The sequence below is a fragment of the Mauremys reevesii genome, linkage group 24, assembly GCF_016161935.1.
Source record: "Mauremys reevesii isolate NIE-2019 linkage group 24, ASM1616193v1, whole genome shotgun sequence".
Lineage (NCBI taxonomy): Eukaryota > Metazoa > Chordata > Testudines > Geoemydidae > Mauremys > Mauremys reevesii.
Genome location: NC_052646.1, coordinates 1,291,910 through 1,319,899, shown reverse-complemented (window position 1 = coordinate 1,319,899; position 27,990 = coordinate 1,291,910). Strand labels below are relative to the sequence as shown.

General features: G+C 53.3%; 1 protein-coding gene across 14 annotated transcripts in view; it reads right to left on the bottom strand.

The window, feature by feature from the left end:
- The window catches only part of TPM3 (tropomyosin 3), a 32,477-nt gene extending 4,738 nt beyond the window's left edge, over positions 1-27,739 (bottom strand). Inside the window, exons 1-10 of one of the 14 annotated variants that reach the window (XM_039512205.1) lie at positions 27,535-27,739; positions 26,364-26,489; positions 8,704-8,837; positions 7,867-7,984; positions 7,562-7,632; positions 6,021-6,096; positions 5,296-5,358; positions 4,977-5,046; positions 3,029-3,107; positions 1,890-2,418 (exon numbers count right to left, since the gene is read on the bottom strand). In XM_039512205.1, the coding sequence (XP_039368139.1) occupies positions 2,415-2,418; positions 3,029-3,107; positions 4,977-5,046; positions 5,296-5,358; positions 6,021-6,096; positions 7,562-7,632; positions 7,867-7,984; positions 8,704-8,837; positions 26,364-26,489; positions 27,535-27,648 (855 nt within the window). In that variant the 5' untranslated portion in view covers positions 27,649-27,739 and the 3' untranslated portion in view covers positions 1,890-2,414. Of the gene's footprint in view, positions 1-1,889; positions 2,419-3,024; positions 3,108-4,976; positions 5,047-5,295; positions 5,359-6,020; positions 6,097-6,644; positions 6,721-7,561; positions 7,633-7,866; positions 7,985-8,703; positions 8,838-17,730; positions 17,901-26,363; positions 26,490-27,534 lie in introns of those variants that run through there. The other 13 variants (XM_039512202.1, XM_039512209.1, XM_039512203.1 and 10 more) reach the window with 13 other exon arrangements.
- Positions 27,740-27,990: the final 251 nt, after the last annotated feature.

Here is a 27,990-nt window from a genome sequence, read left to right as displayed (position 1 = left end):
ACCCACTCGGTTCTGTTTCAAGGCAGTCTGAGCCCCTAAGCAGGCTGCCACTGCAGCCCTTGGTTGGGCAGGCTGGTCACCCTGGTGAGCAAAGCATGAATATGTAATGCCAGTGTGAGTGTAACGTCCTTGAGCAGTGGAGCCAGAGAAGGGCTTTCATGTGACTGTCCGAGCCATCTCCATACTGAGGAGCAGAGGGAGATGAGGAAGGAACCAGAGGGATTCCCACCCGAGTTCATTTAAAGCCCAGCATCTGGACAGTACTTGTTCTTGTGCCCATGATTTCAGCCAGACTGTTTGGTATGAGACACCCCCAGCCTTGCAAGGGTGGCCCTGAGGTTCTCACCAGCACTGCAGGAGGCTCTAGTCACTGACAGCTCTCTGCAGAGAACTGCTGAGCCCAGCCCTCATGTTAGCCTGCCTCTGCAGGTGCCAACCAAGCTGGTTGGACCACAAAGCTTTCACAACCCCAGGTCAGGAATTGCGGCACCCAAGCATCCATTCCTAACACACTACTTGCAGGTGTTATCTAGCATGACTGGCAGGGAAGGGGCCCTGCTGACACCCCAGTCCCTGGATGTTTAATTTACATTGAAGAAGCAGACCCCAGGGGAGCCACTTGGAGCTGTAGATTCCGATACAAGTGGCTGTTTCTTGGCCTCCCAGCCCAAAGGGAGAATGTTTAGTTCAAGGACAGGAAGCAGGGGCACTTTTAACCTCATCCCTTCAGGAGTGGCAACATCAGACAAGCAGGGAATGTTTCCAAGGGCAAAGATTTCAGTGTGATGACTAGTCACTTGTGCTTTGACACTGGGGCGGTTGGAGAGGTGTTTGAGAGAAGCTAAAGGAGGCTTCCATGAAGGTTACGAAGCATCGTCCACGTGTCTTCATATGGCATGAAAACTTCAGCATCTTAGAGCTTCTCAAGCCACTATAGCTGCATCCCAACAAGTCAGCATGTAGCCTTGTCAGGGGAGGGACTCTGTACAGCTCCTAGCAATGGTACCATCCTGACCGGGTACTGCTGTAATCAAGCTGAGTGAACTGGAAGGGGCTACACAGCTGAAGAGTAGAGTGAAGTGAGAGCAGGCTGGGGGCAAGTCTTCTGAACTACAGAGCACCTGGCCTCAGTTACCAAGATCTGGCTCATGAAGGGTTATGTCTGGACATTACACCAGGACTTCCAGGACAAAGTGAAACACTGAGGAACAGGAAAGGAGAGAGATTTGGTGAGCCACAGTGGGCAGCAGACGTGATGAGGTCAGCCTGGGTAGTGTTCATAATCCCAAATATTCTAGTAACTTGTGTCACTTGATTTACACATGCCAGTATGCAGCGTGACTGGTTCCTACCACCAGCTGTGAACCCAGCACTACACTCCAGGGGAAGATCCCACAATCCCCCATATCTGCTGTTGGAGCACTTTGGCCAAGAGGCATGCATGGATTTCCTACATTAGCTTCTACACCCCTCAGCTTGACAGGTGGACATTTTGCACTACAGAAGCTGGGATCTTGGTCTCCACACAGACCGAATTCAGTGCAGCCACTGGTACAGCTTTAGCATCTGACCAATCCTGTCCAACTGGAATTCACATGTGCTTTCCTGTGTTTGTTAGCTTTTGCATCCAGCCAAGTGGATCACTGACCAGGGTAAAGCAGACAAGGTGTATGTAGTGACTTTACAATGAGCTAGCATTTGACTGCATCCTGCAGGGGAATGAGATGTGAAAGCCATTAGCTACCAAGACCAGGATACAAATGCAGCTTCAGATATCCTGCTGCAACCCCAAGGAACCATTCATTCAGTCCTTATGGCGCACTCAGCACTTGGTATCGTTTGCAGATATGCAATTCGGACATGTGAGCCAAGAACAGACAACAGCAGAAGGAAGAATTTAGTGCATCAAATGTCTATATATTCCACTGACATGGGGGAGTTACAGGCCTGTCAGGCAGCAAGTCTAGAAATCCACTGCTCAGTAGCACCAGCCATTTCACTCACCATCAATGTATACATCAAGTTGTTCCTTAGAGTGACGTCATGCTCAAGCAATAGCAAGTACAAAAGGCACTTTATGACTCTACATGAAATATGCAGATGAGAACAAAACACCCCCTGCTTCCCTCAGCCCCTGTACCCAGACATACTGAAAAGGCAGCCCCTCTGAGCACAGCAGTGTCTGGCACAATAGGTCATACAGAGGAAGCTTTGTTTGAGAGCAAGTGCAGCACAACTGCTCCTGAGTTTCAGTGCAGTCACTGTTTATTCCCAGGGATGCCCTGCACACAGTCTAACTGGACACGGGCACTGGAATTCAGAGAGTAGCAGAAAGAGCACAAGTGAAGGGTGCAGATGCAGAACAAGCCACCAAGCAGAGAGGCAAATCCAAAGTGGTGTTTGGAATCACAGATTTATCTGTATGAAATAGAGAAGGAGACGTTTTAAGAGGCCCTTAAGGGTCTGTACACAGCAAGTTTGGGTTTATGGCCCTTTCAGATGTTAGAAACAAGGATGCTTACTTTAGAGTGAGTATCAGCCCCTTCCTTGGTTAATGGGCAAGGGAGCAGGCAGAGTCCACAACAAGCCACAAAGCAAGTTAGAGTAAACTAGTTTGGGCTACTTCCAGAGCAGTTTATGGATCGTCTCAATCCCAGGATCATGCATCTGATATTTGACTAGCACTAACTGCAGCCTCTTGCAGAACAATGGCACATTGTCACTCCTGCAGGAAGCCTTCTCTGGAGTAATTGGGAACAGCATTACTTGGCACAGATTAAATGAATTCACGCCCATCCTGGTTCATTCCAAGCTAGCCTTGTGTCATACTAGTATTGTACATGCACATCACAATAATCTAATTTAAGAGTTAGTCACAGCATGCTGACAGACACTGCTGCATTAATCTAGAGGCAGAGACCTGCAGGAAATACTACTAGTCTTCTGTGTAAGTTATCAATCACAGCAAACCAAGCAAGTTCTGGCTGTTTAGCAGAGGCAAACACCACCACAGCCAGCTGATATTTACATGGAAGTCATATCATTGAGGGCGTGGTCCAATTCCTCACTAATTGCTTTGTACTTCAGTTTCTGGGCATAGAGCTCATCTAAAGAGGTTTGGAGGAGAACAAAGGAAACAGTAAGAAAGGCAGAGGAATAGTCCAAATACCCAGAGGCAGGAAATGCAGCATGGAATCCAGGAACAGGGGAAAATGAAATTGGAGGTGAAAAAGCTGCGACTCAATGTAGTTGGGAACCCATCTTGCCATTTTGTTTAGAGACAGGACTAGGTTGGGGTAGTTTAATCAAGAAGTGCCTTGCAGGTTACAAATACCAGTTCCTTGAGGAGCAGGGCCAATAACTTCAAAGCAATGCACCTTAAGATGAGGTGACTCACAGGGTCACCTGACTGACTGGATCTGCAGTAACCAATCATGAGAGGTGTAAGCAATGAAGCAAGAACCACTCCCCACCCCATTTTGTGGGGGAGCTGAACTGGTTTTCCCAGCTAGAGGGCAGAGATCAGCTAAGTGAGTATTTTCACCTTAGTTTCAATATGAAACCCCTAGGTTACCATGCTTAGTGGCTTTAGTCATCTAGTCTACAGATGTAGGGAATTCCCATTACAGAGAGCATGTACAATTAGCAGGAGAAATCCTAGCATGCAAACCACACCTGTGTTATCTAATAATCAGCTGGAGAAAGCTAGCAGACTACCTGCCTTAATTAGAGGCCTGGAATTCAGTCTTACAAGAATTTTAGTATTGATCTTGCCAGCTCCACTTAATTCCAAGGGAATAGGAATTCTGGCTACAGTACAGCTGCTAGAGTTCTACAGAGTACCCAAGAGGACCATGTCTTTTTCAGTCTTAAACCAGGTCACTTCAGCAGCAGGCTTGTAGATCAGAGCCAACTGTCTCATGATCAATATGTTTCAAGTACCACATGCAGAGAGATTTTTGCAGTTGTTGTAATGAAGTTAAGCCTTCCACTGGATAACTGGCTTACTGTAAAACATCAGCCATGGAAACAGACCTAGAAAGTACAACTAAGGTGGCAGTAGTCACTGTACTGACATGATTTCTAGACTGAAGCTAGCTTTGCAAGAGTCGAGCTCTGATGTAGCCAAGAAGCTAGTTAGACCCAAGTCTTCACCATTTTGAGCTCCCAAAAGCTAGGAAATCAACAGGAGACACAGACTGCTTAAATCACTGCGTGAGGGCAGGCTGAGTTGTGGCCTTCCTCCACCCTTCAAGACAGATGAAGTCTTAACTATGGCTTTCCACTAAGAGGAATTTAAACAGGTTTTAGGATAGTGCTGAAGACCAGAGAGCCATTCCGTGTGTTGGGAGTCGCTGTACTCCGTGAGTAAAGGCTTAATGGGTCTATTATGACTACTTGCTTGTACCTGGTTCTAACATATGCCATGGATTTCAGCTGCACTAATCGGACCAACATCCTACTGTCCTGTCCCTACCTACCGAGGTTCTCAGAATGCTGTACAATAGCCTTTCCCCAACCCCACTCCAGAAATTTCAGGATAACTCGTTCGAGTGAGCACACAAATGCATTTTAAGCAACAAAATGCAGGGAAATCCCAGCTGCTTAGTCTGGAGTGGCCAGGTGACACCTGAGTGTCAAGCAGCAATCCAGGAACATGTCACACCAACACTTATTCAGCCTCAGTGCAGAGGCAGAGCTGTTTAACAGTAGATACCAGGTCCAGAGTGATTCAGCAGCTCTAATTTCAGCTCACACCACTTGACATCAGCCAGCAGGCTGAACCAGAGCAGGCCGTGCCCATAAAGTGAGTAACCGAGAAGGAAGAGGATTCTGATCAGGGTAGCCTGTCAGCTCCCTCCCATAAGCTCCAGTACCACCCATGCCACCTGGGGCAACAGACTCAGTTGGGCCATCTTGAGTGATCTTTGCCACTCCCTGGGTTTTATTTGACATCCCCAGTCCCCAAAACACACCTTCCAAGTCATCAATGGTCTTCTCCAGTTTGGCTACTGATCGTTCAGCAAATTCTGCACGGGTCTCCGCCTGACAGAAAACAGAGCCAATTAATACAGGGCTAGTCTGCAGCGCTTCACTTTGAATCCGTAGACACAGGGGGCCATGAGACTGATCTAGGAGTCTACCACAGTGAAGTCAAGCTAGAATGGCCAGCCTCAGAATGAGGTGCCCCATCCTGGCATCTGGACTGATGGCCAACAGCCCCTTTCAAGATGTTTATCCAAATCCCACACCCCTGGGAACATGCTTTCAGACCCTGGAGAAGTGGCCACTCACCTCTTTGAGTTTGTCTGTCAGGATCTTGATTTCCTCTTCATATTTATCCTCTTTTTGAGAGTACTGTGGAAGAGACAAGAGTCAAATCCCAGCACCACTAACTGCCTCCCACAAATAGGTCCTGAAGTCTGATAGTCACCAAGTCCAGACCTCAGCTGCAGAGGGGAGGTTAGGGGCTCACTCTTGCACCACAACACAACATCCTTGCCTGCAGATGCTGCACTAAGTGGGCCAGCCACAGGGAGGCTGGCCCAGCACAGTAATTCACACCATGCTTATTCACCAGCAGGTGGTTAGGAAACCAACCCCAGACCATGTGTCTGACATGCAGCATTAGGCACATGGATGAATAAGTCTGCTTCACAGCCAGGCAGCCAACGCTTTCCACTCATGTTGGATGTGATGCTTCCCCTCCAACCTTGGAGCAGCTTAAGTCAATGACCACCACTGTACAGATCCACCAACAGACATTGGTCCAATGGGAGATTACCTCACCCACCTTGTCTCTAGAGACAAATGAGTCAGACTGACACGCATGACTACTAGCTCTGCACTTCAAACCACTGGCACGCCCATGTCTGCAGCTCCCAGGGACTCAGCCTCATGCAAAGGCCATTACAAGTACTACAGACCAGGGAGCGTTCCCATCTCACTGGGTGCTCTTTAGCTAGGAGGCCCATGCAGGAGTGCCTGCAGGCTTCTGGCCCTTTGCAAGGCAGCCCTACCTTCTCAGCCTGAGCCTCAAGAGACTTGAGATTGTTGGTGACATTCTTCAGCTCCTCCTCCAGCTCGGAACATTTACTGTGGATGTTTTTAAAAAGGCAGGAGAGAAGGAAAGAAAAGTGGGAGGGAGACAACAGAGGAGAGATGAAAAAAGTGAATCCTTGTGCAGAGAAGACTGGAGAGCTCTTTAGGAGACAGATCTCACGTGACCACACCAGGTGGGATTTCACTTCCAGGCTGTCAGGAGAGTCTACAGGCAGCTTTGTAGGAAGTGAACACCCACACAGGCACTTAGACACCTATCCTCAGTGCCTTGTACACACTATAGCAAAAGCAAGGCCTTAAAACGGAGCAGCTAGAGCTGGATGCAGATTCATGCTGGACCCAAAGTCTTGCATGTAAAAAACTGAACATTAATAAGTATGCTGTGGGGAGGGAAGCTGTTCTGCTATGGGGCAGTTGCAGCTGCCACCTGCTCAGAGAAAGGGAGGTTTGCCAGTCAGCAGGAGAGAATGGAGCATTCCAGAAGTGAGAAATGAAGGAGAGATGCTATTAAGGAGCAGAGGGCAGCAGTGTGATGAGGAGGCCACAAGGCCTGTTTGACACTTTAAGGGAAGGGTTAGTACCTTTTCTTCGGCAACAGCCAGACACTTCACATTCTGGTCCATCAATCGAATCTGCTCATCCAGTTCCCGGCAACGACTGTTAGGGACGATCACATGATGGCACAAGCCAGGCAAGGGGGCAAAGGTCAAAAGGAGCAGCAACATCACAAACAAAGCCAAGCCAAAAAAGAGGGAAGGGAAGGGGAAAAACACAAAGAAGTCATGGTCACGACATGCATGTCTGGGTGGGAAGCACAACTAGACTTGCTGTACATGCACACAAGTGACTTTGTTATACAAGGCCTAAAGGATGCAACAGAAAAGCCCCAACTTCCCCCTTAGAGACCAATTAAAGCAGCCACACTTGAGGAAATAAAGGCCCTTACATTGCATCTCTGTGCATGTTGTGGATAGAAGTTAGCCAGCGACTCAATGCTCTGTTCGAGATCAGACTCTGGCACTGATGTTCCATGGCTACAGGTGCTGCTTTAATTCCCTGTCCAGAGGGACTTTGCAATTGCAGTTTGGTGCATTGTGCATTTGCCTCAGTGTCCCACAGCAATTTCCAGATAAGCTAATAGACCCCAGCTGCTCTAGTGACCCACAAAGCAGTGCTGGTGAAATCAACTAGACGGAGAGGGACCTTCTGATCCTGCTGGTACAAAGTCACTCCATGCAAAGAGGTTGGGCATCTCCACTACAAGGAGAACACACTGATTGTGATATGCATATCACACTCCATGCCCCCACATCAGAGACCAAGTGTTCATTTTCTCCTGGTACAAGTGAGAGATCAGGGGAGTAAAAGCTCCTTTGGTAGAAGAGCTGAACCTCAGCCCACACGTCAGGCCTTGTTTAACAAGGTTTGGGAAGTTTCAGGCATGTTAGTTCCCATGCAGAGGGAATCATGCAGATGAGTCCAAGGCAAAAATACTCACGACTCTGCAAGCTCAGCCCTCTCCTCAGTGCGCTCCAGGTCTCCTTCAATGATCACCAGTTTCCGGGCAACCTGGGAGAGAGAAAGCCACAGAGAGTTTTGTTCTTGGGGAAGGAGCTCCCAATGGACTCTGCTGTCCTGAAGCCCAGCTGGCCAGTTTCCTTACAAGAAAAGGGCAGCATGACCTCAGCTGGGTGAAAACTCCTAGTGCTCACTCAGGAAAGCACTTCCCACATCGGGATCCATTAGGAGAGCTACCTCGCACCTGGGTGAAGCCACGTGGGGCGAGAGCTTTGAGAGCCTCACCTCCTCATACTTCCGGTCAGCCTCTTCTGCAATGTGTTTGGCCTCCTTGAGCTGGATCTCCTGCAGTTCCATCTTCTCTTCATCCTTCAGGGCTCTGTTTTCAATCACTTTCATGCCTCTGCCCAAGACAAGAGGAAGTGAGGTGATGTACACAACTGTGACCTTGAACTGGCGTGTTACCCACCACAGTGCCTTTATGAAAGTCTGTTCTTGATGCAGGGCTGACAGCAACCAGGCATTTATACCTAAGCTATGTATAGGGGTCACAAGGAAGTTTGGCCTCATCCAGCAATGTTCCAGTTCAGTCTAGCATTGACTCAGACTAGGACATCTCTGGAGAATGTCAGGCCATGTCTACACTACCACTTATGTCAGCAAAGCTGGTGTCTCAGGGGTGTAAAAAATACAATCCCTTAAGCAACAGTTTTGCTGGCATAAATGGCAGCATGCACAGCACTGTCGGCAGAAGAGCTTCTCCTGCTGACAAAAGCAGCTCACCAAGTGGCAGTAGCTCTATTGTGTTGATGGGAGAGCAGAGAGGGCTACACAGGCGAGCTTACAGCAGTGCAGCTGTAAGCTCACTCATGTACACATGGCCTAAAGCCCCACCCAAAATGTTAATCTCTTTTCTACACAGAGAAAGACATGGCAAGTGCTGAGGCAAGAGGCTGATCTCCCTTAGTCTGCAGGGAGGACTATTATGTGGGTTAAACCATGTCCATTGCTGTTTTCCCCCCCACCCCACCCCCCATGTCTCCACCATGCATCTGCAATATCTGTGTAGAGCCGGAGAGGAGTGGTATCTGCAGGAAGTCTCGTTTCTGTAATGCAGCTCACCTTTCACTCTCATCTGCAGCTTTCTCCGCCTCCTCTAACTTCTGCAGAGCTGTGGCAAGACGCTCCTGGGCTCGGTCCAACTCCTCCTCTACCAGCTGGATACGGCGATTCAAGGATGCAACTTCTGCCTCAGCCTAGAGAGTTGATCACACCATGAGCTAGTCTACAGTGGGTCTAGCACTTACAGTAAGGGAGGGCTCCTGGGATCAATTTCCCATTCTGCCATTGACAGAGATGGAAAAGGAAAGCGGTGCCACATCTTTGACAGGCAGCGTTTCATGCAGTGAAGCTGCTCCACACAAGTTCCCAGCATACCACAAAGAACTAGGATTTCAGCTCAAGCAGACTTCTGACAGGTACCTGCCCAACTAACCTCTGCTTGCACAGATATTAGATCTGCCAGAGCATTTCCAGTTAACCAGAACTGTGAGAGGCCAACACTACTCCCTTTATCCCTATCATTCCATGAAGGCTGCAGCCAGCTGTTTTACACAGGAGACTAGTGCCATTTAGTGGCAGAGCTGTGACTCAGTGTGGCTGGAGGAAAGTTCCAAGCAAGTCAGCAACTGCAAGTTTATCTGAACCATGTTTGGAGGAGGCAGCAGCACTCTGGGATCCCCCGACTATGAGGGGCAGCACCAAAGTTCCCGGGCTGATCGCTGTGCTTAGGCCAGCCAACGCATGTCACTGCCAGCCTCAAGAGACAGGTTTCCAAGGTCATCTTGGAAACTCTGAACAGCAGCTTGATTTTGCTCAGTAGTTTAGCAGGAATTTGGAGCTAGAGGGGACATTTGGGGATATCCCATCTCCAGAACAGTTTTGGGAAGGGAATTCTACACCTATAGCAACAATGCAGCCTTTAGTTTCAGAGTCAGCCTCTCAATACGGGCTAGTGAGGAGCCACTGCAGCTATAAAAAGCTTTAGGCCTGGTCTACCTGTAGGACGTGGGTCAGGCTAGCTCCAGCTCTCAGAGCTGTGAACAGTTTCATGCCCCCTGCGCTGGTTGGACTGGCCTAACCCCCACTGTAGACCCTGCTAGGCTGACAGAAGAATTCCTCCATTGACCTTCTTGCTGCCTCGGAGGTGGGTTTACTATAGTGACAGAGGAAACCCTTCCATTGCTAGAGAATCAACAGCTACTGCACTGCAGCTGGGCCATAGCTCATGATCCAAGATCAGATGGTCACCCAGGTCTGCGCTGTGAAAAGCCAGCTGGGAGCCTGGGAAAGGGAGTCACTTGAGCTTTTGCTCTGTCAGCAGGGAGATTTGGATCTCCACTCAAATCTAGGCACATTGCTTTGATAGCCGCAACAGTTACGCAAGCGATTCCTCTAGTGCTAGACACGCCTTATAGGCTGCTGTGACACCACAGGTAGGTATCCCATGCACATTACAACCCAGCCTGAGGCTGCAGGTGAACTAGTACACTGGGCCAATGCCCATTCCTCCCCTCCCCAATCATGGGAGGTCTCTACAGCTTATGGATGTCTGCTTGCCATTTAAGGCAGTAATAAGAACCCTCCCCATCTGCCTTGGGCAATCTGATTTCTTCTTAGTAGCTTAGAAGTGGCACTGAAGGGAAGAGCCACCAAGGAGCTGCAGCTCACTTCAGTGCAGCACTAAGGAGCCTGGCAGGACCTTTACATTTGAAATACCCTAAGCACTGCACGTAACAAAGCAGCCTGCAAGTTGATGAGGCTTTGAAGGGAGCCAACTTGAGCCTGGGGGAGGAGCAGTGCTGTACCAGCTGAGCAATGGAAAGAAGCCAATGTTAGAATGGGGCTCGATATATTTGGAGTAAAAGCTCAGACAGGCCATTCAGCTCTTCTCCTTGGCTGGACCATTACAGAGCTGCATGGTGCCCTGATGAGCAGGGGAGAGGCCAGTACCATCCAGTGGCAGGGTTCAAGGAGTGCATCATGGGAAAGGGACCTCCCTAGGTGAGCACTTCCAGGCAAGCTCACCCCCAAGCCTCTTCTGTGGAAACCCGCACAACTGATGCCTGAAGAGGGCTGCCCTGGAGGAGCTGGCAAGTACCTATGTTTCAGGAGAGGAAGGGGATTAAAACTGGAAAGTTCAAGCAAAGGAGCTGGCCAAGAACTGGTCTAGTTGCCATCAGTGCACAGCCCGAGGAAAGTGAGACACTCAGACCAACAGGAGAGCACTCTCCTCCCCACAAGGCCGGAGAAACACCAGAATGGTAAGGCCCATGCCCTCACATACTGAGCAGCTGGAGGGGGTAGGATGTGGTCCCCACACCGGAGGGGGGGCAGGAAGAGAACCTAGCTGTCAGTTTCTGGCTATGTGGTGTTTTAAACTTGACTCAGCCCAGCTGTGGTGTGAAGAAGGCTCCTTCACCACTGTGGAACTGCTTCTCTACCCTCTCCCACAGCCACCCAGCTACTGCAAGGGGGCTCCACCATCTACCCTTCACTGCTCATTTGGGCTCCCTGCAGCTTACCCCAAGCAATAGGGGAATGAAATTCCTGACAGCTTTGTAAATGCAACAAAACCCTGCTCAGTTCTGTTACCTTGTGCAGAAGGGCACCCCCCAAGGTCACTCCACACCTGCAGAATGAGCAGCAGCCCAGGCAGACAGCCAGCAGTCTGAGGAAGGCAACACGGAGAACTTTGCCATCCTCAGCATATAGGAACTTGCATTTAGAACCTTGTACCAAGCCACCACTCTGTAGGACTTCCCTCCAGCAGCCAAGAGGGCTTCTCATACTAGTAAGGGAATTCTTTAGCCCTGCTAGCAGTAGCCTAAGATCAGAAGACACCACCTGTGCCCAACCCCCAGCTCTAGAGATCCCTGCCTCTACCCAGAGATGTGAACGAACACTTCACAGGGCTGCAACAAGCCAGGGTGGCAGTATACATGTTTCCATGACAACTGCTGGCTTAGCTATAATATGACCATACTGCAATTACAAAAGAATTCCTTATGAGGCTGCAAAAAGTGCAGAACCAAGACCAGGGAGTGGCCTCATTTTAATGCACTGCAGCATCTTTCCACTGCTAGACGTACATTGGAGCCCCTGGACTCCCAGGTAAGCAGTCAGCACTGCAGCCCACAGGGCACCTCCTTAAATTCACACACAAAAGTTAGGTGTTTGTCTTCTGGGCCTGAAGGCCAACTTCCTCATTTGAGTCATCCTGCTGTTCAGTTTAGACCTAGCAAAGCCACTGCACTGAACCTGCTGGAGTAGGCCACAGTGACAGCCAGCAAGACAATCAGTGCATCAGATCCAGCCCCTCACCTCCCCACTCCATTCATGGGCAGGCCATGCTATCTGGCTCAGACTATCCCTACACTCCCAGGAAAGTCATCAAGCAAGCTGCCTGGTTTCTGACCAGCTTGGACAGATGTCAGACAGTCCTGACACTTGAGCTGAACTGCTCAGAGCCACGGCTGTGCAGGATAATGCATCAAGAACTTGGAGACCCATTCTGGGGAGTTTGGAGGGCCCCGCACTCCCACTGATTTCAGCTCATTTGGGGATGCTTTCCTGCATAGTCTGGTAGTTCAAAGAAAGCAGCCCCTCTACAAGCTGAAAACTGTTTACTCCGTTTGTAAGTGTGGCTTAGGTGAGTGGGAGGCCAGTGAGTAGAAGGGCAGGGAAATCCCTCCACCTTTAGAGTCAGTTACATGTGCTACTGCTTGACCTCAAGACAGTGTAGGCAACTCCCTACTGCCACTTCTGGGTCACATGATCCCTTACTAGCTCTGGGGGAATAGAAGACCCCCTGGCAGTAAGCTAGAAGGCAACGTGGTTCAGTGGGTCAGGCACCAGGCTTGCAATCAGGAGATGAAGGTTCTAGGCTTGCTTACACCAGTACATCAAGCCTCCCTGTGCCTCAGTTTCCCCATAAATAAAATGTCACTATGGATGCTTCTTCCAGAAAGAAGCTGTGGTCTACAGAGAAGTGCGAAGTGTTTGACTGCCATAGGTGTCCTATGAGCCTGAGCAAGTCCCTCTGTGCTTAACACTCCACTGCCTTGCAGCGTGATTGCGTGACTAAGTGGCCTCAACATCTCCATGGAATATGCTGCAAGGGCAGAGTATTTGCCAGCTCAAGGCCTGGTCTAGACTATAATGTAGCTCCCATCAACTTAACTCCATCTCTGCAAGAGGTATAGCACTTAGGTCGACAGTGTCCGTGTAGACACTGCATTGCTTATATCACTTTCAGAAGCTGTCCCTCATGCCCTACATGAACAGTTACATTGGTGCATGCACTCCTGTTGAGGACATGCCCCGATGACACAAGGAGTGCTGTGTGGACATGGAAAAGTGATGTAATTACTGGGGTGGCTGTATGTCAACCTAAGTCACATCAGTTTAATTTTGTAATGTAAACTTGCCCTAAGACCTTGATGTGGCTGCTTCTTCCTGCCCCTGTTCTAGCAATTCCAGACCAGTGTCCATACCCAACCCTGCCTTGAGTACCTGCATAACAAGGACTCCAGTATTCAAGAGCACCGTGTACTGAACAATTCAGTTTTTCTGATGAAGCCAGTATTTGAGCAGGATGGAAAGTCTGGGAGCTTTCCACAGAGTTCCCGCACTGGCAGCATCACATGTGATATCACTTCATTTTCTCGGAACACTTCAGTCAGTTCATGCCAAGAACCACTTACACCTTTTGTGCTTAGAGCACTGAGCTAGCCAACAAGGAGGAGCTCTTCCCCCACTTCCCTTTTATGGTTCAGGATGGAGTCAGACATGAGAGATGCAAGACTGATAAGACAACCTATCACAGCTCAAGCCCCAAACCATTTCAAGTCCATGTCTCTGAATGACAAGCTAGTGCCGCCAGACTCTCAGGAGATGAGTAAAGGAAAAAATCTATCAACTGTCTGTTGGAGAATCCTTTCCACAGCTCCAGTTAGTTATTTACACCGTCAGCATGTTTAGACTCCAAGGGAATCGTGTATCTGAGGAGCTGGGAGAAGGCTGTGGTTATCTTGGGGCAAACTGATTCGGGGCAAACGTGAGGCATTACTTTGCTCCCCAGTGTAGAGTCTCAGGACCCTGCTCAAAGAAAGTTTCAGTGAAAGGGCAACAGAGGTAACCCAGAGAAGCCTACTCACCACTGCACACCAAGAAATCAGTGAAGCAGTGACTGAAACGCAAGGACACAAATCAAACTACAGTATGACACACTGGATTAGAACCCCCCCCCTTCCTTCCTCAGAAGCTATTCCTTCTGTCATAGATACCGCTATAATCCAGGATATCCCCAAGCTGAATCTCCTTAGATGGAGCCAGAAGAGTTTCCCTGGCCAGGTAAGCTGTGTTCAGAAAGCCACCTGGCTGAGTGATCCATGCCAGCTCCAGTTCAGAAAGAAGAAAGCTAAGGCAAGGAGTTGACAGACACCATTTTGGAGTAGCAGTTTCCAAATAGTTGTGTGCTGAGGTAATGCAGGAATTTATAAAAACCCAGACTAAGTTTACACAGATGTTCAAACAGGCCCAGACTGCACTTGAGTATAGATCTGAGTCATGCCAGATAAATTGGTGGATTTCTTAGCCAATCACTACAGCGTCCTGAGAGAAAGTAACCTACCCTAAGTTGCCACAATACCCAACCTGAATCACTAATGCCTCATGATAACAAGTCAACTGTACAGTGAGCAAAAAAATAATCTGTATTCTAAGTATCGCCTCAGATTAGTGGGAGTGTCCAGTGCAGCACTGCTGTAGATACGGGCAGCCTTTCAGCAAGGAACAGCCTGGAATGTGAACAGGCAGTGCTAACTACACACCTCTTCAAACAAACTACACGCCTCTTCAAACAGGGCCTGGGAGACAAAGGAGGAAGGCAAAAGAGGCAGCCTCAGCAAGGGAAGATTGTAAAGGGAAGGTGGGACCAGATCTCTGGGACTAAGTAGGCTCAAAACCTAAAGGAGGTCTTAAAATGCTGCTCTGTAAAAATCTTTACCTGCCCCCACAGGAATCAAGCCTGTCTTTCTAAAGACCTAGTAATTGAGCAAAAAAAACTGACCTACAATCTGCACATTCCTATTGCTATCTTTGGATGGGTGAAGTCTACAGCACACAGTACTGGAGAGAATACAACTGCTGCTTGTTACACTATTGCAACATGCAAGTCGCACCTGTAGGTCGGCCAGGGGCCACAAAGTTTGTGCAGACCTGACACTACATGTCTGACCAGAAGCAAGATCATCTGATACCTCATCTGAGGAGAGTTCTGCTGCAGGACCACACCCCTCCAGTAGCTAGTTCCAGTGCAGCTGGAGAAGTTGAACACAGAAGTGATTTAAGTGACAGACTCAGTGGCTGGCACACCCACTCCCTCTGTTTAGATGTGAAGCCCTCTGCCCCTCATACCAGTTAGTGAGCCAGGAGTGTTCCAATAACTGTAAAGATTTTATAAGAAACTTTGCCTAGCCCCACTAGCCAGGCATGGATATTTACACAGCTGCTTGTTCTACTAGAGGAGAAGTGGGGGTGTTCCTTGGCATCTTTACTCTAGCTGGAGTGTCCTCCAGAAAGTTTTAGCAGCCAACACTAAACTTTAGTGCCACTTATCAGCATGCATATGCCCAGCAGGATGAAAGCATTCAGGGCATGGCATTGTTCAGACGGCCAGAGCCCTTCCTCCAAGCTTGTGTCAAACTAGTGCTTCAGTGGAGGTGAACAGATCCTATCTTTCTGCATGTACTAAGAGTTTCCCATGTACATCTGAGGATGGTTGGCATAGAGCTTAGCCTACTTGGCTAGAATCCCACCAGTAAACTAGATTCTTTGGTGGTTCAAGATCCCTTCCCGCACACCATCCTAAGTTAGGCAGTGATCAGATTTGCTAAATTAGCATTAGCTTCTGCCATGTTTAGCACGTATGCCAATGGTCAAAGAGCTCACCACAATATGAGCTGGCTTATAAAGGCTACTTCTGGATCTAATATATCCCCTTGTTATTACCAAGGCAAGAAAGTTACTAAACAGCAAGACTTTTATTTTAGCTATATGCAAAGATTACTAAGTTAAAAGCCTCCAGGAGCCAGGGTGTTAAGCCCTGGAAGTTGGCACAACTAGTATTCAAGGCACTGTTCTGATTTGTTAGAACCAGCCATCATCTACAGATCCAGTGAGGTTGAACTGGTTTTACCAGTGACAAACCAATCCTTAGCAAAGCCACAATTTCAGTCTGTCAAAGGTTACTGGAGCAGCACCACTAGTAAGTTACATCTTGAGCAGAGACTAGCCTCTACATCTGCTTTCAGGGCACACTCACAAAGCCAGAGGGCACAGTAACAAAACCAATCTGAAGATTGACTACCATAGGAGATATTGCTTCCATATGCACTCACATCCTTGAAATATCAAGCCATGATGCTTTCAGCCCTAGAACAAGCTTCCAATAAGCTTGGAACACAGAGCTTTGGCTGCAGCACAGTAAGTGGCTTCCCATTTTCCAAAGTCAGATCTTTTTCTGACCACAAACCCACTGCTGGGCACAGCAGCAGAGTTATTTCTTGAGCTCAAGTTGCTGAGTGGTTGCTTCAGACTGAAAGCACAAAACTTCTCCATAAGCCAACTGTACCCTCAGGGTGCACACAGCTTGTAATCTTTTACAGAAATGGGCCTGAAATTCCAAGTCTGCCTGCCTCACACTAGTGTCACAGAACTGACAAAGGTGCCACCCCAACAGCTTCAGACTTCAGCCACGCCTAAAACAATCTTGGTGTTTTCTTCAACACCCATCAGCATATTATGTAGGTGCTCAGCATTCACAACACAGTAATTGCTGCACTAGAAGTGCTTTAGCTCAAATAAATAATGAACTACTTAGTAGGGAGGGTCCTCTTGGCTAATCAGGAGACCCCTGAACCTCCATCCTACAGCAGCACATGTACAGCAGTTACAGGCTGGCTGCCTAACCTCTAAGCAAGGAGCGCACCAGATGCCACCACACCCAGGAGAGGAGGCAAAGCTCACAACCAACGACTGTAACTCCAACCCGCAAGGAGGAATAGTGATGCCCAGCACTACATGATGCAAGGACACAGCACCAACGTTCCCATCCCCTCCGAGGCCTCCCTAAAACGGATTCCTCTGGGGCTCGGACAGCACATGGGCAGCACAATGCAGAGGAGAACACCCCAGCATTACCCCACTCCTCACCCACGGGGAACCCAGCCCCCAGCATCACCCCTTTCCAGGCTCCCAAGCCCACGATGAGCCTGGGCCCAGACCAGGCTGCACACCCTGGAGCACGGGCCAGCCCCCCACCGCCCCGCACACACGGGGAGGGAGCGTTTCCTCGGAGCCAAACTTGCTGCTTCATTTCCTGAGCAGGGAGCGGAAGAGACGCGGCCCCACCCCGCCGGCCGGGCCCGGCAACCCACCCCCACGGCTCGCCGGCCCGGCCCCGCCCTCCGGGCCCAGTGACACCCCACCCACGGGCTCAGCCCTAGCGAGCCCAGGTCCACCCCGCCCCGAGACCCACCCCCACGGCTCGCCGGACTAGCCCCCCCCCGGGCTCAGTGACCCCCCCCCGGGCTCAGTGACCCCCGGCGGGCTCAGCCCTAGTGAGCCCAGGTCCACCGCCCGGTGACCCCGCGCCCCGCCCCACCCCGCCGGCCGGGCCGGTGACCCACCCCACGGCTCGCCGGCCTAGCCCCGGGCTCAGTGACACCCCGGCGGGCTCAGCCCTAGCGAGCCCAGGTCCACCCCGCCGAGCCCCTCACGGGCCGGTGACCCCCGCGCCCAGCAACCCACCCCACGGCTCGCCGGCCTGGCCCCGGGCCCAGTGACACCCCGGCGGGCTCAGCCCCTAGCGAGCCCAGGTCCACCCCGCCCGCCCGGTGACCCACCCCCACGGCTCGCCGGCCCGGCCCCCCCCCCCCCGGGCCCAGTGACACCCCGGCGGGCTCAGCCCTAGCGAGCCCAGGTCCGCCCGCCGGGCCCAGCCCCGGCCGGAGGAGCCCGGAAGGCCCCTCGCCCGGCGGCGGAGCTGCGGCCCAGCCCCGCCCGGGCCCCCCAGCGCGGCGCTACCTGCTCGCGGTTGCGGCGCTCGGCCTCCACCTCGCGCTGCAGACGGTCCGCCCGCTCCTCCGCGTCGTCCGCCTGCTGCTGCAGCACCTGGATCTTGCGCTTCACCGCCTCGATGGTGGTTACCCCGGCCATGGCTCCGACTGCAGCCGCGCGCCCGCCGGCCCCGCCCTGAAATACCGGAACTCGCCCCTCCCCCGCCCGGGAAGTGACGTCCCTTCCGGCCGGGCGCGGGAGGACCCGGATGGAGTCTGCCGCGCTCGCCCGCTCAGGGGTTGCCATGGTTACAAGGCAGCGGCTGCGCGGGCAGCTCCTCCCTCCTTCACTCTGTGCGCAGGCCCCACCCCCAAAGCCACAACGGCCCCCCCGGCTCCGACCCCCGGTCCGAGTTACCCCCAAAGCCACAACGGCCCCCCCGGCTCCGACCCCCGGTCCGAGGTACCCCCAAAGCCACGACGGCCCCCGGATCGGACCCCGGTCCGAGTTACCCCAAAGCCACAACGCCCCCGGCTCCGACCCCGGTCGAGTTACCCCCAAAGCCACAACGGCCCCCGGCTCCGACCCTCGGTCCGAGTTACCCCCAAAGCCACAATGGCCCCCGGCTCCGACCCCGGTCCGAGTTACCCCAAAGCCACAACGGCCCCCGGCTCCGACCCCGGTCCGAGTTACCACCAAAGCCACAACGGCCCCCGGCTCCGACCCCCGGTCCGAGTTACCCCCAAAGCCACAATGGCCCCCCCGGCTCCGACCCCCGGTCCGAGTTACCCCCAAAGCCACAACGGCCCCCCCGGCTCCGACCCCGGTCCGAGTTACCCCCAAAGCCACAACGGCCCCGGTCCGAGTTACCCCCAAAGCCACAACGGCCCCCCCGGCTCCGACCCCCGGTCCGAGTTACCCCCATAGCCACGACGGCCCCCCGGTCTGTTACACCCCCTGCACCCAAAGCCGCACCCCGAAATCACCACCCCATGGCCCCCAAAGTCTGAGGTTCACCCCGCAACTCCCAGAGGAGCCCAGAGCAACCCGCACGGTCCAAACGCTTGTGGGCGTAAAGGTCAGAGCCCCTGCTAAGGCCCCAAAGCCACAAGCACCCGACGAGCCCTCCCCAAAGTCCCAGTGTTACAACCTCTCCGCGACCCCCCAAATCCCAGCCACCCCTTACAGGTCAAAAAAACCTGCTGCTAATAGACCTGGGACCCGTAAACTCTGCACACTGACAGGCTGCAAACAACCGTCACCCCTGCAGGGCTGCCACCTGCCCAGCTTTTCCCAGCAGCCTCCCCTGTTTTAGGGAGCTGTCCTGAGAAATCTGCCAGGGTGCTCAGCCCATGTGCCAGCTGGCCAGTGTCATGGGCTTAGGATCATCCTGTACATCCCAGTTTTTTGTACCTCAGAGGTGGCAGCCCTACGCCCAGGAGTCACCAGTCCATCCCCACAGACCCCAAGCCCAGGAGACCATGTACATATATGGGCATGAAGACTGTAATTCATGATCTTCACCTCCCAGAACAACAGCACAAGCCTTCACGGGTGCAGCGAGACATTCCACTCAGCTGAGATCACCCCACGCATGGCTCCCTCCTCTCCCATTTCCCCCCCAGCATGATAGCATTGCTCAGGCTCCGGACAGCATTTTGTCCAGGTTACTTAAAAGTAACTGAGTTAATACTCGGTAGCACATTTTTCATTTCGAAATGTCTTTAGCTTTAGGGAGAGGTGCCTGATCAGCCTCCTGGAAACCTACTGCCTTTATTCTGGGACTCTGCCCCTGACCTAGAAGGACTCCCCGCCCCAGCCCAGATTTTCTGCTGGGCACAGTAGAGAGCAGGGCTATCAGGGAATGAGTTATAGCTCCCTGACACCACTAGATGTAGGTTACAGCACCCTTGGGGTTGCACTAAACTGTGCCAGATGACTGTGGTCCCCAAAGGACCATATGCCAGCTGGGGATTACTGACGACTGCCCTTCTCTGCCCCCTATGCTAGGTGCAGTGGGGAAGGAAGAATAGGAGATTACAAGCAGGCAGGAAGCAAAAGAGGTGCTTAGCAAGGTCAAGAATCTGTCCCCCTTCTTCACAGAGTGAAAAGAGAGTTCAGATTCCTTCACCCACTCAGTCCTTGGCCTCTTTCGGAGGCTGCCAACCTGTGTGGCAGTTAGCGCTGTCTGTGACACGGGGGGAAACATGTCCACTATGAAATGGACTGAGGTGTCCACCTCATTTCACCCAGGCTCCTGAGCAGCCATTACATTGGGACTGAGTTATGAGGCCAGCTCCCACAATTGTACTGCAAGACTCATGCTGTTCGGTGTTTTCCATCAAGCCCGGACTCCCAGCATCATGTGATTAGATGGGACCCTCAGCTTTCATTGCTTCTAGCCCTTGGATTTGGAGAAATGTTTGCAATTGTGAATCCAAATAAAAAGAGCTCAGAATATCACTTTCACTATCCCATGGCTTTTACACCAACCTTCTGATTTTTGAGGCTTGATTAATTATTTTTTAATACTTGGTGTTGGCAAGATTCTCAGCAGCCCAGTGAAGCTATGACAACTTACGCTAGCTGAGAATCTGACCATGGTCACTTAGAACCTGGGCTGCATGGAAGGCTCCATAGCACATAACCACTCCCTTGAGACAGCTTCCTCCCCTTCCAGGGTTACATTTTTTTCAAAATAACTCACTGTTACCAGTGGGTCCAGTGCTTTAAAGTGCTGCAGGGTTTTCCCCATAGACATACCTGGAAGCCCACTAGTTTTAGCTAGCACTGAATACTCCCCTCACACCTCTAGCCCTGTTTGCTAGGCGATGCAGAACACTTTAAACAGATTTCCTGTGCTGTGAACTTGGCAGAGTCCCAGGAAAGGTTGCTGAGTTGCTGCTTATTTGCAGCCTAACTGAAGTTCACTTTTGTTTTTACTCATGATGATAACCCCGGTTACGCAGTTTGCACTATTGCACTGTTCCTGTAGAGCTTTACAACAGAAACACAATTTGCACTCAGTTCCAGCCAGTCTGCCACTGCAACTGCTGCATGATTGCCGCTAGCAAAGGGCTGCACATCTTTTCCATGGCACTATTTCTGTTCCCCTGTCAGTGTGCTATGACCGTCTAATGAAGTCACAGGTTGTAGCCTTCTCTCATGTGTGTGGAAGCTTTGGCACAGGTTCAAGAAGCCATGATCCGCCCCTGCTGCGGCCAGAGCAGCCACAGGTCAGACATGCTTGCCACACACAGTGTCAGGCAGGGAAGCTTGAAATATACCTGACTCCCCAGCCAAGGCCTGCTCTCCACACAAACTGCACTGGTGTAATTTCACAACGATGTAGGTATCTGTGCATGGACCATCTTAAATCGATTACAGCCCAGCTGGTATTGGTTCAGCTCGCACTGGGAAATGTACAGGTGCAAGCAAAGCCACTACAACCAGCTTTAAACCGATATGAGTGTGTCTACACAGAGATTTAACTACACTGGTTTTCAATCTGATTTAAATTAATCCAGTGCAACTTCAGTGTGTAGATGGACTCGAGGGAAAGTGCCTTTTTCTGCTGGGTAAAACTAACAGGTAGTTTTGTCCTTAGCTGTACTTTGCATGGTTGAAGTCCTGAGCTCTTTACTCCATCCATACTCGGAGAAAATCCCTACTGACCCAATGGAGAGATTTGCCGGTGTAAGGAGGCCCAGATTTGAATTTACTGTGCATGGTGAGACCAAGCCCCTGCGAACCTGGAGAGCCCTAAAAACTATAGCAAGAGGGGACTGGAAAGCGGGGCTGGCGGAAAGGGGAAAGAAAGAGGGCGAGATGGAGAGGAAAGAAAACCCCAGAACCCACTGACCAGAGAGGCCTCGATTCAGAAAGGTCCTTAAGCATGAGCCAAACTTTAAGCAGGGATGGAATACACTGGGATTACTCACACCCTTAAGTACCTTGCGGACTCGGGGCCTAAAGGAGGAAGCACCGAGCAAAGCCACAGGGGTTGAAGAAACATCCCCGGCCAGGCTGTGGCTGGTGTGGAGCCAAGTGTTCCTGTTTGCATGCCCGTTGCACCAGCGCTGCAGACTGCCCCTCCCCAAGGGCTTTACCAGCCCCCTAGGCTGCTCTTTAATAACTGGCTCTCCAGACTGGCCTTCGGAGCCAGGGGCTCTGAGCTCACCCTGCCTTCTTTGTCCTGTATCTCCCGGCAGCGCCAGATTGACCAGCAGGGCTTTGCACTGATTCCTAACTCGCACTGTCTCGGGAGGAACCCAGCTGCACCTCCGGGCTGCACCCAGGGCTGAGCAACTATCAGGGGACTCGTGTCTGGTTCCCATCGGCAGGGGACACTTTCTCCTCCTGGTTTCAACTCAGGCATTCTCCCATGGGTCATCGCATTCCCACCACGGGCAGCGGGGGGAGCGAAAGGTGGTGAAAGCTCCTTCATCTCTCAAATCCCTGTGGATGATGAATCTGAACAGCTTATCCCCTTCTAATTCCATGCAGCAGCTGCGCGGGACTCTGACGGCCCTTAGCCCCATGATTGATGGGAGGACGATGGCGCTGAGCGAAACCCTATGCCACTCGTGCCATTGTTTTCCTGGAAACCGCGGCCAACAATAGCAGCGCTATTGTTGGCGAGAGGGCCGCAGAGCTTCCAACCTGCCCCTGCCCAGGCCAACGATGCCGTGTTTGTTTCCACAGGGCCTGGCTCCTTCCACAGCACAGGGGACACAAGGATTCCTAAGGTCACGGGCAGGTTGTAGCTGGCCTGGATCCCAGCACAGGTCTCAGAGCCGTACAGCCCACATCTGTCCCCCGTTGTCTTGGCTTACAAACTACAGGTTCTCTCTCTACCTCCATCAATGGCAACAGCATCCTCAGTGCCACGTCCTCGCACCATGGCTGAGCCTTCTCCTCTGCAGCTCAGCTCACCTGGGAGCTGCCTGAGAGTGAGAGCTACCTCCCTGCATCCCCCCAGCCCATCAACTCTCCCCCTGGAAACACGCCACTCCCCACCCTGACAGCCCCCGGCCTGGCACTGTTTCCTCTCCAACTCTGCCTGCGCAGAACTCCCCAGCCTGGGTTGCGGGGAAGCTGCTCCCCCAAAGGGAGCTGTATTAGGCTTGCAAAGGAGCAGGAGAGATGATGATCTGGATCCCTGCACTAGATGTTGCTGCGACGGTAGGCCCAGATTCACTCCTGAGCCAGCCCTCGGAGCAGGAATTCAGGGGAGGGGGTTGCACCTTCTCTGTTCAGGAGCTGCTGGAGCCTGGTTCCAACAGCCACTAGGGCCATTGCAGAGGCAGAGTCTCGCTGGGGCACAGGATCATCCAAACCACTGCCTTTCCCGCCCCGGAAACGCCCTCCATCTTCCCCTGGCCTGCCCCAGAATCCCTTGCACCTGGGCCTCTGCCCAGGGGATGCAGACTGGGCAGTGCTTCCTGCACTGTTTCCTGGGAGGGTCTTTCTGCCCCTTTGCATCCATGCCCAGGGCGTGGAGCACAACAGCAGGTTTCCGCTCTGCTTTCCTGGCTGCTCTGTGAAAGTGGTGAGATGTGCACACACCACGGCAGGCTGCACAGCCCTGATCCCTGGCTAAGAGGCTGTGTAGCGGCAGGGGCCGGAAGAACCCAGCAGCTGAAAATATCCTTATCTCTCCCATTGCTCATTGTGGTCAGGCTGTGCGGTCTGTGACTCCACATTGTCACAGCTCTGCAGCTGCTTTCCCTGCCATGCCGCAGGGCTGCCCTGGGCACCACTGACCAGCACAGGGAGCCGGGGACGTCCCTTCCTGCGGCTGATTTTGACTGTGCCCTGCACCACCATGCACTCATACACACAGGTACACCCGCTCACTCTGTGTGCACCCTGCCCACCCTCTCACACCTGTGCACACTGCACAGCCCTGTGCACACCTTGCACGCTGCACACCCTCTCACACCTGTGCACACTGCACAGCCCTGTGCACACCTTGCACACTGCACACCCTCTCACACCTGTGCACACTGCACAGCCCTGTGCACACCTTGCACCCTGCACTACCTCTCACACCTGTGCAAACTGCACAGCCCTGTGCACACCTTGCACGCTGCACACCCTCTCACACCTGTGCACACTGCACAGCCCTGTGCACACCTTGCACACTGCACACCCTCTCACACCTGTGCACACTGCACAGCCCTGTGCACACCTTGCACGCTGCACACCCTCTCACACCTGTGCACACTGCACAGCCCTGTGCACACCTTGCACGCTGCACACCCTCTCACACCTGTGCACACTGCACAGCCCTGTGCACACCTTGCACACTGCACACCCTCTCACACCTGTGCACACAGCACAGCCCTGTGCACACCTTGCACACTGCACACCCTCGTGCACACTCACTCACTCCGTGTGCACACCGTGCACGCCGCACACCCACTGTCACGTTGGCACGGCAGAGTCTCTTCAAAAGGGATTTTCCTGCTGGTGAGAGGTGCCCTATCAGAGGCCCTTTATCCACAGGAGAAGGGCACTCTGGGCACAGGGCGAGCTTCCCCACACCCAGGCTCCCACCTGCATGGCTCAGCTCTGCCACCTCTTGTGGTGAGAGGGGAGTTCAGGCTCCGAGCCCCATCCAACCCTTGGCCTCTGCTGAGACCCACAAGAAGTGGGGCAGTCAACTGAAGTGTGCTAGGACCTGGACTGAGACGAGGGGCCCCGGAATGACCAGCAGCCCCCAACGTGCTGGGCTGGATTCGGACTGGTGACCTGGAGGTGACTAACCCTAATCCGAACTCAGACCGGAGTCCACTGTCTCTCTTGAGCCATGCGGTTTGCCTCGTGCACAGCGGGATGGAGGCTCGGGTGGGCTGCTGATCAGCCCTGGCGACGCTTTCTCAGTTCTCCGGTGATGATCTGTGCTCGAGGGCTGCGGATAAGCACAGACAGCCCAGCCTCCGGGCAGGAGTGACCACCAGGGCTAAGGAGAAAATCCCGGGTAGGGTGTCATCGGTGTGCCGTCCGCCTTCCCTGCCATCTGTCGCCTCTCTGATTATCACCTTCAAGTGCTTTAATTGAGCAGAGATCAGCGGAGAGAGACGTAAAGCACCCTGCACGCACCCCCAGACATGCACGGGCCCATAAGTGTGTGCGCGCACATACACACACGCACACACACACACACACACACACACACACACACACACACACATTCACTGCTCCTCCTGCCCCTTCTCTTCGCTCTCCCTCTCCCCTGGGGTGGTGCCACCTCCAGTCATTTGTCTGGCCCTCACTCTCCCCTCTAGAGCCTTCCTCACTCTCTAGCTGGGAATGAACCCTCGGACAGCTGCATGGGGTCTGTCTCGAGTGGCTGAGGCCTGCCCTGCCCTGGGGTTTGCTCCTGTTCCAGCCCTGGTACAGTTTTGTGGGCACAGATCCCTGGTGTAGACAGGATAAAACCCCTTTAGAGCAAGATCTGCACTGGGGCAGGTTAGGGGTCAGCTCCACTGGTGGAAACAGCAGCCGTGCTTGTCGGCCCCAGTCTCAGCAGCTGGATCGCGGCTGAAGCTCCCAGTGCAGGCAAGGCCTTTAACGGGGAGGGTGACTGATTCCTCTCGCTCCATCCCGGGGTGGTGGTGGGTGGGGGCAGTACAGAGGCCATGGGTAAAATCCCATCTGCATGAACAAAGCAGCATCCTGCGCCCCAGGAGCATGCCAGGCCCTGGAGGGGCAGCGCTAGGCTAGCTCATCTCATGTGTCAGCCTGAAACCCAAGCTCTGCTTGAATAGACAGGTATGTGGGCAGACTATTAATACCGCCTGCGTAAGCCCGGCACTCGCATGCTGCTGACGCACTGACCCAGGGACAGGTTTCTGTCAGGCCGTGTGCCCAGGTCCCATTGTGGGGGCAGCACCTGGCTCCTGCCTGGGGAAATCCTTGGATGGCATCAAGCTACTGTAGCAGTTCTGATGTGCCCCCCTGCCCCAGCCTTCAGCCTGTTATGGGGAAGGGAGACGCAGCCAGGGTGCCCCTGTGCCCCTCTGAGCTCTGGCTACCAGAATGGCAGCTGGGTGTTAGATAGAGAAGCCCTGAGGCTGCTCTAAGTAATGCTAGGAACCAGCGAGGTCCCAGCCAGCCCCAGGACTGGGTGAGCATACAGCTGAAGTAATGCCACCTTTGCCCCCTTCACTTCAGCCCTGTGATGAGCACAGCTCAGCCAGCTGGGAGGCTCCAGCCCAGTGACCCCAGTGGTGTAAGAGAGACAGATCTGACCTCCAGTGCCCAGCCCTGGGTCTCCCTCTCACCCCAGAGAGCTGCTTGCTGAGGCAGGGGCTCCAGGCACTGCTTCCGTTGATGCTGGTTAGTTTCTTCTCTAAAGAAACAGGAACAGAAGGTAAAACAGGATGGCCGGACAGAGCCCAAGCCCCGGCTGTGGGAGATGTGGTTTGCTCTTTATGGCAGCAGCTCTGCTGCCTGAGTTCAAGTTAGAGCAGCTGCTTTTACAGGCTGCAGGGGACAGAGAGGGAGTGTGTGTGTGTGTGACCTGTTCCTGGGTGTGACTGTGTATGTGTTATGCAGACGTGTGTCGCCATGCATGTCTGTGTCACTGCACGTGTGCATCATTGTGTGTGTGCTCCCAGGCAGGTGGTGGGGCCTGGAGCTGCCATACATACGTCTGCTGCCTTCTTCTCAGCCAGCTCCAGCTTCTCCTGGGCATCTTTCAGGGCCTCTGAGTATTTGTCCAGCTCGTCCTCCGTCCCCTTCAGCTTCTTCTGCATGGCCGCCAGCTCATCCTCCAGCTGCCAACAGCAAGAGGACTCATGTTACAGCTGGCACCTGGGAGCTGCTGCCCACCCAGCCACCCCGGTTTAATGGCTCCTGCAGAGCTGCCCTCCTGAGTCGTCTCCCTGGTGCGCTGCGGCAGAATGTCAGAGCCCAGGTCCTGCTAAATCCCAAACCCACCTCCCATCCCTCCAGCTGCGACTCTGGACTCCACAGCTGAGCTGCTGCTGCATTGCTTCCTGGGGAAAGGCAGGGCTCAGCTGGGCGGTGTGTGAAAGGCCTAGAGGAAAGCTGCCCTTGTGGAACTGGAGCAGGCTTCAGCACTGGGCACACAATGTGTGTCCGTGTGACCCACAATCTATGGGGGTGGGTTTGGGAGTGTGGTATTTAGGGGCACACAATCCACGGAGTGGGTGTGTTCAGGACACACAAGCTGTGTGTGCGTACGCTGTATATTGGGCACAGAACCCATGCCGTGTGTCCGGGCGTGGTACACATTCTTCCCTCAGGTACGCGGCTCTAAGTTCCCAGTGACCCCCTGGGCTCCAGCGCTGTGCGTGGCAGTGCATGTACCCGTGTGGCTGCGAGCTGGCATGTGTGTGTTTGCCTGGCTGACTGGCTGTGTCGTAGCTATGGATGAGTGTGTCTGGAGCAGCGGCTGCGTGTGCCCAGGCATCCCGGAGATGCTGCTGCACCCCCCGGGGCTCGTGGCACTTGTACCCACAGACTCAGCTCCTGCATGTCTGTGCCCAGGGCTGGAGGAGCCGAGGGCAGGTCCCGCTCCCCACCCCTGAGGGACGCCGACACTCAGCAGTCCTCCTGCTCCGGAGATACGGGACGAGCCCCATCCCAGGCAGAGAAACAGGAGCCTCCCCAGCGTGGGTGTGAGTCTCCCCAAGGGGGAGCCGCTGGGCTCCTGGGGGCAGCTGCCTTTCCCTGGGGTAAGTGCCGCTCTCCACCATGAGGGGGGCGAGAGGCTACTAGGTCTCTGTCCGGGGCAGGAGCCTGCCCCCAACGCTGGGGAGAGGGGTGGGTTAGGGACAGCGTCTGCCTCTTTCCCACCTGTTTGCTCCTCTCCTCCGCCTGCTTCTGCTCAGCCTCCGCCTGCTCAGCCCGGTCCAAGGCGTTCTCCTTGTCCAGCTTCAGCATCTGCATCTTCTTCTTGATGGCCTCCATCGTCACCTGCGGGGCTGGGGCGCCTCTGGCTGGCGGGGACTAGCAGCAAGGTGGGGATGAGTCAGGCTGGGGCTGCCGAGTGCCTGGCCCCCTCCCTGGCCGAGGGTTTTATCAATACGCCCCTGACAGCTGGCTCGGGGCCTTTGCCTTTCTTGGACTGAGCCGCCTCCTCTCACTCCCGAAATGTCTGTCCACAGGGCCCCATTGTCTCAGCGCCTGCCTGGGGAGCGTGGGGGTGGGGGGATGCCTGCTCAGTGACTTCATGGACAGGGCCATATTTGGGCCCCCGTGGGACAGCTGGGAGATGGTTATAAAAAGCACAGGCAGCTCTGTGGGCTGGGG